Source organism: Sinocyclocheilus grahami, unplaced genomic scaffold, assembly GCF_001515645.1.
Source record: "Sinocyclocheilus grahami isolate Dianchi unplaced genomic scaffold, SAMN03320097.WGS_v1.1 scaffold1566.1, whole genome shotgun sequence".
Lineage (NCBI taxonomy): Eukaryota > Metazoa > Chordata > Actinopteri > Cypriniformes > Cyprinidae > Sinocyclocheilus > Sinocyclocheilus grahami.
This window is the reverse complement of record NW_015506745.1, coordinates 63,415-76,872: the sequence shown is the minus strand read 5'-3', so window position 1 is coordinate 76,872 and position 13,458 is coordinate 63,415. Positions and strand designations below refer to the sequence as shown.

At 38.6% G+C, this 13,458-nt stretch overlaps 1 protein-coding gene across 1 annotated transcript in view; it reads right to left on the bottom strand.

Annotated features, from left to right (window-relative positions):
* Window positions 1-13,123, bottom strand: part of LOC107571218 (peroxisome proliferator-activated receptor gamma-like) — a 32,569-nt gene extending 19,446 nt beyond the window's left edge. Inside the window, exons 1-3 of the mRNA XM_016257521.1 lie at window positions 13,030-13,123; window positions 1,520-1,774; window positions 462-631 (exon numbers count right to left, since the gene is read on the bottom strand). Coding sequence (XP_016113007.1) covers window positions 462-631; window positions 1,520-1,774; window positions 13,030-13,072 — 468 coding nt within the window. The 5' untranslated portion in view covers window positions 13,073-13,123. The remainder of the gene's footprint in view (window positions 1-461; window positions 632-1,519; window positions 1,775-13,029) is intronic.
* Between the last annotated feature and the right edge of the window lie 335 nt (window positions 13,124-13,458).

Genomic DNA, 13,458 nt, shown 5'->3' with positions numbered 1-13,458 from the left:
TTATTATTTCTATTTAATAAAGCTAATTTATTAATTATACACAAACACACACACACATATATACATTTATTTTTTGTTTTATTTTAAAATTATTGGAGGATGTTTTACAAGAAAATAAAATTTTTCTACTTCATATTTTTACATTCAGTTCATCGTTACTTTGCAATCGTGCGGTTTCTTTGTAACTGTGTGAAATTTAGAATTAATGAGTGAAAATTATTTCTCCACCAATCTTATTTTACTGTAGTTACAGGTGGATGAACTGCAGTGTCGTACATTGCGAACTGTGTTCAGAACAGATATTATTGGCACGGTTTTGCATCCTTTAGGGAATCAGGTGCTAAAAGAGCGCAGATGGAGCGTGCAAATAAGTGCTATTCATTCTTAGTGAACTGCTTAAAAAGCATTTCGCAAACCAGGCCTGTATTCATGACAGGGCAGTGATCTTCAGCAGAGTTTACCTTGCAGCCCTCGCAGGCGTGAACGCCGTAATGGAAGCCCGAGGCCTTGTCTCCACACACACGACACTCGATGTTCAACACTGAGCTGGACGGATCTTCAGGAGGCTTGGAAAACAACAGGCTGTTCTCCACAAACTGCGGAGGAGACTCGGGCTCAAGTTTGATCGAATCTGGAACAGATCAAAGGGAGCAGTTTTAGATTAAGAGTTCAAGCAAAATACAGTGCTGGCCAAAATGATTAGAACACTAGTATTCTCAGCAGCTAAAAATGGTTTTAAGTCAGTTATTTCTATCTTTTGCTGTAGTGTGTCAGTAGGAAATATCAGTTTACATTTGCAAACATTCATTGTGCCATTAATTGTAATAATGCAGTGAGATTTATGTTTGTGCTGCACACAGAGAGCTGATCTGATTATAAACATTCATTGTGCCATTAATTGTAATAATGCAGTGAGATGTTTGTGCTGCACACAGAGAGCTGATCTGATCATCATCAGTCTGTCTGGAGTCACATTAAAAACAGAGCAAACTGAGACAGACTCAATCCAGAAGAACTGTGTCTCCGAGACACTTCAAGAAACCTCCTGCGAAGCTCCTGAGAAACTCTGCTCAAGTGCACCGAGAGCAAAAGCTGCTCACGCCGAATCAGTTTTTTACAGCATTTTACACAAGTGCCTAAAACTTTAAACAGCACTGTAGCTTTGCAGGAGGTTTCTTGATGATGATCAGATCAGATCTCTGTGTGGAGCACAAAAATCTCACTGCATTATTACAATTAATGGCACAATGAATGTTTGGAAATGTAAACTGATATTTCCTACTGACACACTACAGCAAAAGATAGAAATAACTGACTTAAACCATTTTTAGCTGCATGGTGAAAATACTAGTTTTCTAATAATTTCGGCCACCGCTGTACATCATTAGACAGCTACTTGTTTGTAGAGCCTACATGTTACAGTTGAAGGAATATTCACCCAAAAATGAAAGTGTGAGTAAATGATTTTTAGGTGAAGTATCCCTCTGGTAAAGCTGACACAGGTGGAAGTGAAGCGTACTCTGTGCTTGCTGTGCTCTGTAGCTGCTGTAGTTCTCCTGCGCTCTGTAGCTGTACATGTGCGTCAGATCCATCATGTGCGGCGCCTCGCTCTGCGCCGGACTCGGCTCGTACTCGATGCCGGAGATGGTGCTGTAGTCCAGCGTGGAGAAGGGCTTCATGTCCATCGAGTGCGAGCTGTCGTCCAGTTCGTCCAGGTCCAGAGCGCTCAGGCCGAATCCCACGGGCCAGGCAAACGTCTGCGTGTCCACCATATCTGCCAAACACAGACCGACCGCAGAATGGCCTTCTAGTGAGAACATCAACAACACTGGAGCTCTCCCAAGCTACATCCCGCTTTGTGTGTCGTTGCTGTTTTGTTCAAATCTCTGCTGTTTTGGCCAAAATAGCACACTGGTACACTGAAAATACGGTAACCTCAAAAAACTGTAAAATCTAGTTTTATTCAAGTAGCAAATATTATTTCCTATCACGGAATTAACCTAAATGCATTATTTACACCAACAAAACCTTTACTGGGTTAAAGCAAGTAGAAATAGCACTTTAGGCTTACAAATGCAGGTTACCATTTACTACAGTTATTATTAAAAGTGTCATAGCTTGGTCTCAATTATATCTTATAAAAAACTTTTTTTGAATGTGTTCTTATTGCCACAAATATAACTATATAATATTAATTAACAATATGTAGTTACTTTGAGTTTTGGGTTACGTTTTGGTTTCACCTTGGTTGCTTGTAATTATGCATAACTTACCATTATTAATATAGTAAATGCATGCAAGATATGTAACAAGGAGACATTAAAAACAAAGTGTTACAAGTTTTCTTTTTAAATTAATGTATTCTGTTTTTACGGAGCAATCAATTATGGGCAGTTATGAAAATCTAATATTGTTACTGTCAAATTAAAATGCAAACATATATTTTATTAGGTGTGCTAAGTATGCTTGATTTAATATGTTTAGTGATATATTTGCGCTGTGTGCTTTGTTTTAGATTGTTCTGATGATATGTTTTTACGCTTTAAGCCTCAGTGGTGAAGCTGGACAATGTTCAAGGTCAAATCAAATCTGCTAATAACTATAAGCCAAGTAACTGATGTTAAGCAAGAAGCTCTGTAAGTAAAATGGCTATGATTACTTTACCATGGGAAATTCTCATAATTAATACAGTTACACCAAAAAAAATATTCAAGCATCAAGATTTATTTAAGATAAAAATATTATTTAACATCATTGAACCAGCCTATTACTACGCGTTACTACTGTAAAATCACAATAAACGAATTACATTTAAATAATTAAAAATGGTAACTTTATTTTAATTGGGCCCTTGTTACATATGTTGCTTGTATTTACAGCGATTACAAGCAACTAACACTAGAGTAAATCTTAACCCTAAACCCTAAAGTTTTTTCAGGAACAGCGAATGAAATGAAGAATTCCGGCTAATTCTGGCACATTTATTTCACAGTGTGATGGTCATTATTGTCCCCGATGAATACAAATGCACACTTTAATAGGACATGAACATGTGCAAAACCTCTGAATGCCATCTGAGAAAACATTCAAAGAGAATGTAAAGAAATCAAATCAGGCCAAAGGCCTCTGAGAGTTTATAAAGCGTCTTAACCCCGCAGATATCAAGCCGACGTGAAGATGAGCTCCGCTCCTGCTGTAAAAACACTCTGTGACTCGAGCCGAGACTTCAAGACGCTCAAGGTGTGAACATACCACCGAATTTACACTGCTGGCTACTATCAGGATTTAACCGATTCTATCAGGTGTAAATGAAGCTATAAAAATCCCAATAGAGTTACTGATGAAGTTTTCTGCTGTTCTGTAAACAATATCAATACATCAGTATGGATATCAGCACATTTCATTTGACCTTGGACATTGTCCAGCTACAGTGTTAAAGTGAGGATGATCAATGTGCGTAATCTTTTCATTGTTAAATCACTTTCTACTGTCCAAATGTAATCTATAGAAACAATGAGTAAGACATTGTAGGCTGTTTTCCCAGAAAAGTGTGCCGCTGTCAAAACACTGATCTATTTGTTTGAGTCCATCAGTCTGACCGCTTTAAAAACAACCGTGTTCAGTTCAGCACAGAAACACACACACTTCTCTCAGATCCTTTAAAAGCATCACTGCTCAACTGTGGCGATGACTAAAACCCAAGCTGCTTGGTGAAAAACGTGCCTTTGTGCCCCTCAAAGGTGTTTTCTGTTCTTCCTTTAGCAGAAAAAATTCATTCTGCCTCTAAAAATGCAAATATTTATAGAAACATGCCATATTACGATGCAAAAATATGAATCATCTTAGACTATATACAGCAGTAGTGTGATGTCACACCTCTGTTATGGGTCCTGCTTTGTTGGCCTTTACCTCATTTTACTGTGTTTAACAGCACAGATTTCGTTTCTTTAATTCTTCGCAGGTAAAACTGAGAGATGGGCACCGAAGCGCACACATACTCCTGTCCTCGATCGCAGGACCTATCCCTTGAAGGGCGTTGTATTGCAATGTTTGTACAGTCACCGTGCTTTGAAACGCAGGGACTCATTTATTAATGTCACGTGAAATGAGGTTATGAAACCTCAGAAATCTGAATGTTTTTACCTACTGATTTTTAAGACGCAGGCTCTTCTGTAAATGCTTCAGAGAGAGGCAGATGTGCTATATATAGAATACAAATTCAGTGCAGTTGCCACAGAAAAAAGATTGTAGTTGATAAGTCTAACACGGTTAACCCATCAGTAACAAACTGCGTCGGCCTCCTCTATCGAAAAATGTACACAATCAAGGTCTCTGGTTGTGTAAAACCACACAGAGGAAATTTTTCTTCCTCCAGAACAAGGCAAATACCAGTAAGTGCCCTTTTCATTTACACAGTTCTGGCCTTGTCCGGATGACATGAAGGGGTTTAAATGTAAAGTTTTTCCACCCAAAAATCTTTCATCGCCAGACTGGAACAGCAGCTTTCAATGCACGCTAAACACGAGAGACATCGAAGCAGAATATATTCAGTCGTGACCTGGAATGTTTCCCAGTGACTTTCCATAAACACCATCAGGTCTGACACATCCTTATTCCCGCGACTGACCCGATCCCCTCACTCCCAAGAGCTTTTCTTGATCCAGCGAGCTGTAGGACTGTCTATTCTGAGTAAAAGGCAAAGTTATGCCCGTTTTGAAATGTGGTAAACATCATTTGCTCCAGTTGGCAGAAGATATCGTAGCACTGTCAGAAATGTAGTTTAGTGAGACAAACTCTCCTACACTACTCCTTTGACTCAAGCGGTTGAAAACCTAGAGATATTTTGGTTGCAACCACAAGCCCATCGAAATATAAGGTCAAACCTGTATTTTTGACACTGCAGTGTTTCTGTATCTATGATTTGCAGCGATGCAATATCCCCAGCCAGCACTTGCAGACTCTTCATTACATAACTCTGAGAAGCACTGCGGGACAATGGGGTGCTCAAGTCATCGTACGGTTCATTGGCCCACACTGTTTGCACCGATATGATGTGCGAGTGGAGCATAACAATACATGACAAACTGTCAAGTTAATGCCCTGTATCTTAACAAAAGACAACAAACAGCACATGAACCAGCCCCTAATGCACAGATTTCAGCGCTGCGTCCTTCAACCAAGTCTGATCTTGCAGTAAATGTGGAAGTTAAGACTAAACTCAAAACTAAACATCGACTTGAAGAACTGCATGGATTCTGAAAAACCGCCTTGCCCTCCCTAAATCTGTAGCTCACTGCTTCTGATAATAAAACAACTGGATTTGGTCATGCTTTATTTTAAGGTCCAACTCATTCATCCAAACCATTAATGAACTCCTAATTTGCTGCTTAATATTAATAGTTAGTAAGGTAGTTGTTAAGTTTAGGTATTGGATTAGGGATGTATAATGTGGTCATGCAGAATATGTGCTTTATAATAAACAGCCAATGTGTTAATAACAGGCATGCTAATAAGCAACTAGTTAATATAGTGAGAATTGGTCCCTAGATGTTTATTAGCCATGTCAATGGATTCAGAATTGTATTGAAATTAATATTCAGATATTTCTTGAAAAAAAGTTGATTGGTCACCCGTTTGTTCTTCGTCAGACTCACGGTAAAGTAACAGCACATCTCCGGAGCACAAACACTCAGTCTAATTAACCTGACACTGAAATTGTTTCTCAGAGACTATGAGCTAGTGTTATTCTGAGGTGTTAAATCAAGCAAAGCAGTCGGTTATGTGAAATGCTTTCCACAGGGACACTATTGCAACAGGACTGTAATGTTTTTCACTGATATTTCCTAAGAGCATCAAATAAACGCCAAGTCGGAAAGAATGAGGCCACAACGCTTTCACATGAGCCTGACAGAGTCCAGCAAGAAAGAGCCCAACAAAAATAATGCTTCCTTAAACAAACGATCAGAGCTCGCCCTCCAGGAAAATATGAAGGCTCACCTCCTAAAGTTTCGTCTCACGTGTGATTTTTAAATTGCTTTGCACTGCACCGAAAAAAGGCAGTAAAGTGCGTACAAGAAGAACCTGCTCGTCCGCATTCAGGTTCAGACTCAGACTAACAGAGGGACTCTACCGCAGACAGAAACGACTTCTGTTTCCTTGAAAGATTCCAATGCTGATTCTACGAATGATAACTCTTCTCAAAATCTGATAAAAGGGCACAACTCTTATTTTCTCAGGTTCTTGTAATACGCATCTCTCTAAACTGTTTTGTGTTTTGATTATATGGGACACAATGGCTTTTGATAAAAACATGTGACCTTCAGCTATTTCATCAGTAACACTTTACAATGAGTTTGCATTAGTTAGTGTATGAACTAACAATGAACAATACATTTACTACAGTATTTACTGTAACAGTAGTTACAGTCGTTCATAGTTAGTTCATGCTAATTCACAGCGCATTAACTAATGTTAACAAGCTCAACTTTTGATTTAATAATGCATTAGTAAAGGTTGAAACTGACATTGAATAACGTATTATTTACTCTTAGTTCATGTTAACTAATGAACCTTATTGTAAAGTGTTACCGTAATTTTTTCCCCTACACAGTTCATTCAACGTTCAAAGCTCCAGAATGAACAAAAAGGCTATAATAGAAGTGTGCACTACACTGCAAAAAAAAGATTTTTTTGAGGTTAATATAAAGATTACTGGACTACATTTTACAAGAAATCTCTAATTCAGTCTTTCTAGTTCTTGTTTAATTGAGCGTGTAACTTACTGTTTCTGTGCAATGATTTGTGACACTTACTAGCAACTTCTGACTCTGCGTATGCATCATGCCTGGCACATTGTGTCAACAAGACAATTTTTGAATGTTCAGCTTGGTTACAACGAAAAAAGATTCTCCTAAAAATTCTCCCTTTTGCAGAACAAACCCCAGAAGATGAGTGAGTGGATAAAGTCAGTTCAGCTGCAGAAGTTGACGGTGTCAGCCATCACCTGATGCAACTCTTTCCTCAGAAGAAGCATGTCTCTCCGGGGAGGGGAGTACCCAGCCTGACCTCAAAGCTTTGTCAGGGAAGGCAGAAGAGACAGAAACACATGACTTCCAGACCTCAGCGCTGAAGTCTGACCCCTGCCCTCTCACTATGAGTCTCTACCAGACAATAAAGTCGTCTGGCCGCCTACTCGGCTGCTACTGATTTTGCGCAGCACGCATGTGCCGCTTTGATGCAGGTCATACACGTTTCTGACCACATTTTAGGCAGGCTGGCATAAATCCCTCAACCATGGCACGAGTGGACCCTGATTTATTGTTCACAAATGAGCTCACCAGGGGGTTTTCACAGTGCTTTCGGGCATTAGAAAGAAAAGCAGGTGATTACAAATGATCAGTATTTACGATATGTACCACCCACACTTTTCTGTTTTTTCTTTTTTTTTTAAACAAATGAATGATGACCAATAAAATGAAATTCTTCTGAAAACATTTAAAGTGACAGTTCACCCGAAAATGACTAAACTGTATGACTTTCTTTCTTCTGTGTAACATAAGAGAAGATATTTTGGAAAAGTATCAGTGCTTTTTCTTCACACAATGGACGTCGACAGTAACTAAGATGGTTTGATACACTATAAATAATAAAAAAAGAATAAAAAATTCAAGTAAAACACAAGTAAATATTCCTTCATATCAACACAGTACACTGTCATCGTGTGCCCTATTTCTTACTTTTTTAACACTATATCAACATTCTTCTAAATAGCTCTCTCTTTTGTGCTCAGCAGATTTGAAGCATCATGAGAATTTTCCTTTTCATTTTTTTAGGGTGAACTATCCCTTCATTCCCTAATTCTCTTTATTTTGATTTACAAGAACACTGGTCTGTCATTTAATTATGAAATCGCTATCTCAAAACTTTTGGTCTGATAGCCATCCAGACCATTTGACAAGTTTCAATTCACAGTTATAAAAGGAACATAAACACCGCACCAAAAGCAAGACATGTTATGCAGAAACTATAGCTCACCCTCCGGAGCCGCGAGCTTCCCCTGAGGTAAGGTCCTGGACGATTCGGGTCGATAAAGCACACTGAACTTTTGACTTAAGCGAATGGGCAGGCGAGTGGCTATTTCTGTGGTTCTATTAAACTGAACAGGAACTGCAGGATTTTTTTTTTGGCTGGTTTTGACACTTCACGGCCTCAGCAAAAGTGCAGACAGCTAAGTATCATGTGGTCCTGCTGTGAGGTGTAAGGCTAGCCAGATGACTTCCTGTTGCTTCATTCTCACTCAGAACTCTGCTGGTTCCACTTCTCTTCGCAGAAGTGCGTCGGGTTCGAGCACAGCTTCTAATAAACGCACACACAGAGGCACAAGTCAAATCAGGCTGTTTACGTGTCGTCTGAAACTTCCAGCTGTCTTAATAAAGTCAAGATAGCTGATAAGTGTGGACTGATTAAAGTAATTCATTAATGTTTACTGTCCTTGACATGAGTGAGTTTTGATGCAAGACACTAAGGGCAAAAACACTGCTTTTTTATTTCGTTTCGTTCATGCATCAAACACTTTTAAGTGTTTCTTTTGTGGCACTTTATCTATCTACACTAAACTTTACATTTTTATTCCTATCTATTTTCTGAAGGGGTTTAAAGATGGGTTTGTTCATATATAACCTGCCTGATTTTATACAACATTTTATTAAATAGGATTGGTGAAAATGTATTTGTTTCTGTCTGTTATATTCTGATTTATGGAGGGACAAACGAGAAATCTAAAATCACCTCGGGAAAAAGCCTTTAAGATGTTAAACATGTAACACCTGGCTTCATCCAGTGATTTTTGTTCTAGAATCACACTTTTAACTAGACAACACCTCATTTGCACACTTAAACATAACATTTCAATCAACCTTTAAACAAATTCCAATGCTTGCGATTCTTAATTATAATCTATTATATCTATTAGTTTTTGAGATCCAACATGAACTACGACCCATTTCAGTGGATTCAAACTATGATTCATCTGGAGATTCATCTGGAAACTGGACATTTGAGTAAGGGACAAACAATCTGTTCTGATGCTAAAGCCAAACGTTCACAGGGGACTTAAGCAAATCCGAAGCTGAACTGTGAAGCTCCTGAAGGATTTCGACTTGCACAATATCTAAGGACATGAACTTTCTCCCAATTACTTTTAATAGGAATGAGTTAACGGTGGACGGCTCTCCTGGGGGTTTTGTGGAGCTTCCTAAATGGATAAGGAAGGAACGTGCTCTGTGTCAAGGCCTTCGCAATGCGCTGCGGCTACAGATCCCGTGAAATGAGAGCAAGGGTCTTCCCTGTTCCTCTATGTGGACTGGAAAAGGGGCAGAGGTTTAGTTGTGGTCACATCATGACTAAAAACATGCACCGAAGACGCTACAGTGAGAGCTTTGGGAAGCGACCCGGAGCTCGTTCCCAAAAACCTCACAAGCTTAATGTTTAGTGTCTCGCTGACGTCGAACCTTCAGCATGAATTACAGTCTTTGACACGGCCAAATCGCAGGGGCTTCTGGACTTCACCCCAAGTGCTCCGTTTCATATCACACGCTTGTTTATGGACATTGTAACATTGCATCATAGTTGAAATTAAACGCCATAAGAGCAGGAGATAAGAATGCATACTCACATTCATGACACACGAGCAGAACGGATTTCTGTGTGAAGCGTTGACAAACCCACAAAACCAAAATTCACTTCAGTCCAAAAATGCAAAGTACACACGATTCACACAGCAATTCATTCTGCTTTCATTTGATTGGTGCAGTTGCAGTTTTGCAGGCAATCTATAAAAATATGTCTCCATTGGTTTAAGTAGTTTAAGCTAAGGAAGGAAAAACAAATAATGTACAAATGAGTTAATGTGACTTATTAATGACAGTGTTCTGAATTTCATCTCATTTTCCATACCTCTGATATATGAGTATTGAAATCTTGTTTGCAACACGCACATTTTCTAGGCTGGATTAAGCATATGATGCTTAAATGATAAAAAGCAGGTAACACTTTATTTTGATGTTCCACAACAGACATTCGACTGACTATAAATAACTTTGCAAGTACCAACCCTAACCCTACATGTAGTGCTAAAGTTACTAATAGTTAGCAGAATGTCAAAAATGGGCTATCAAAATAATTGTAACCAAAAAGCATTGATAACATACATCAGTAAAAACTGACACTTTTCTTCACAAACCACACGCATGCACACACACACACACACACACACACACACACACACACACACACACATCGTATACAGCCCACGGATGTATATGCCTCCACGAATGCAGAGGTGCCATAACTGGTTCTTGGAACTGAAGTTCCAGCCCACTGAAACGCAAAGTGAAGGAGGTGTCTTTGGATAAGGTGCGGCTTATGGCCTCTAGTGAAGTCAATGCTTCTGTATAATCCTGCACTCTGTGTGTGAACACGTGCAAGATAACGCAACTAAAGCATATCTGGGCCATTTCAAAAGAGACGCAATCCATCATCTTTACGCTGAAACCAAACAGCCACTCCTGTAAATGTACACACACACACACACACACAATGTACTGAGCTCAGACTGAAAAAGCTGTACTGTAAAGACGGTTCTTACTGAGATTGAGGTCTCAGTATTTTTAAGTGCAGCAAAACTAAATGAGCAAAGTGCAAGAATGTGTCAGCTGCAGAAAGTGACAAGCAGTTTTACATTAAAAAAATCAGTGTAAAGAGGGTTTCTGCTGCGATTTCCACACGTACGTTTATGACAACAGGGTAAAGTCCACCACGGTGCACTTCACTTATATAACAGGCCTCAAACGGCTAGATTTGTTTCACTCTATACTGTGCGTTCCCTGAGCTTTTACACATGCTAACGATTGAAACCACATTGAAAATACAGGATTCAAAATCTAATTCAACCAAAGAAAAAAATCAAATGTAAAAACATAGAAAAAAATATATTTTTGATTTCTAGGTGACTAATCAAATGTTCTTGCTTCCACTGAAGCACAAGATGTTGTTTTTAAACCATGCTGGAGAACATGAATTCATGTTCATATTTCAAATCATAATACATAATTCTGATGATACAGTTTGTAATGGAAAATTCATGTTAAACTAGAAAGCACAAACATTTGAACTAGCCTCAGACTTTTGGACTCCACTGTACGTGTAAACATACAAAGACAAACACACACGTAAACAACATACTGTACACAGCACAATAAAACACACAATAATTACAGGAAGAACTCTGAGTCCAAGTGAAAAATTTTCAATTTCGATTTTCAGTTTCTGTTTTTTTTCTTCTTGCCCTCCCACTTTTACGATTATTTACGATGCATAAGCACAATCTGAGCCGAATGACAAAGCTGAGCTCAGATTTACTGGTAAAGCAGAATTTGATATTTACTGACCTCTCTTTCATATTAATTTCACAATTTGTGTAACGCATCACAAATGTCATAAGGTTCTTTTAATTTCCCTAAATAACAGCAGGCCAGACGTTGTGCGTTAGTCGCTATTTGTGACTGTCACAAGAATCTGACTTTAGTTCTTGAATTAAAGAGTGCTTACGTTGGCAAAGTTTTATTTTGGATTTTTTTATAGATATGCTACTGTAGTTCATGTATCAGAACATGATGCAACTTCTGCTAATAGATGTCAGCCGTCATTATGTTGTAGAGTGATAACACACTGTCAAACTCTATGATGTGCATTTTGTTAGATAATGTTTTAGTTAAAATTCATATTGTACAATATCAAGAATCAAACCAACAAAAAAAATCCAGTTTTACATCTATAACAATAACCAAATGTCAAAAATGATTATTGTGTTTCTATCTTTAGAATGCTGAAACATTCATATAGTAATGACAGCGAATGACTTCATCTGACTCATATGCTAGTGATATGATATTATTACACACACGGAGCTATAGTTTAAAGATCAGTTCTAAAGCAGCTTTACGGAGAAGAGAGCTTCACAAAACCCCAGCGAGCACACGCGGCGATGCACAGCAAACAACACTAAGGTTTCATATATTTACATATGTGGATCTCCATAATGATGCTTTCCATTTCAGACATCTAACAAGTGGTAAATAGTATTAAAGAGCATTTTTGTAAATTTGACACAGAAACGTTTACTCAGTCAAGACTCCATAAGCCAAAATCTTCAACAAAACACAACTTCTGCTAAGAGACAAAATCTGAATCTCAGCTTAAATACAGTTGGTGCTGTGTTGACTGAATAATCAAATCTCTGTAGAGGTCTCTTTATAATAAAGTTAAAAATAAAGAAAATGTTGATCTAAGCAGCATACAGTGGCCGCAGAAATGATTGAGACAGATTTGTACATTTGAGAGAAACATATCTGAACATTACAACAACATATCTCATCAAGTATCATCTGCTCTTTAATTCTGAAGGAGTCCGAGCTAATCTCACTTCTCTGTGAATCAGCTGTATTTGGGGGTGTTTAGTGGCTGTATGAAGTCAGTTTCTCCTAGGTTCACACAGGTGTCCTACAGATGAACACATGAACTATCAATATGTTCCACTAAGAAGAAACAAAAACACTATTGTTTTATTCATTTAAATCGATCAAACATTTTACTGTCGAAAGCAATGACATTCAAACAGTGTGGCCAAAATATCCAGATATGTTTGAGGCCTGTATAATAATCAATATTTACTGTAAATTATTCACTATAACAGTCAAACGCTTTCCTCTAAATAAATAAAGCCAGACAGAAACATCAAGCCTGGTAATGAAGATGATTTTTGGTGTAATCTAACTCATTAAGCGCAGCTATGCAAAACACGAAATGTTGCTTACTATTGAAATCTGCTAAAACCTATCAAACTTAACTCAACTATTAAACACACAAACTCAGCAGTTTATTCACAGATTCTCAGAATTCCTCTCAAAGAGTTTATCTCATGCAGATTATTAATATAATGTAATATCATAAGCTGTTTATATTTACACTCACCCGAAGTAAATGATGGCTTTTTAATATTGAAACGGTGCAGCATATATGTAAGTTAGCAGACACAGTAGGCTGAAGGAACTGTTCTCTCTCTTCAGCATTCACCTGCTGCTCACTAGAGGTGGTCTGGAAGCGCACTGACCTGTAGGGGTCTCTTGAAGGAGTTCAGTGACGCTAAAGATAGTTCCTCCTGGTGTGAGAGTCGCAGGAGTTTCTCTGCTGTAGCTCCACAGCTTCAGCTCGCCGTGAGTTATAGATACAGGAGCTCTGTAAGGCGCAGAGATGCGCGGGGCACTGGAGGACTAGTGACGTGTCTCAAAACCTAGCGAGCTGCCTACCTAGACAGCGCTCATTCTGGAGGATTATATGCGCTCTCTCTCTCTCTCACACACACACACACTCTCTCTCTCTCACACACACACACACACACAC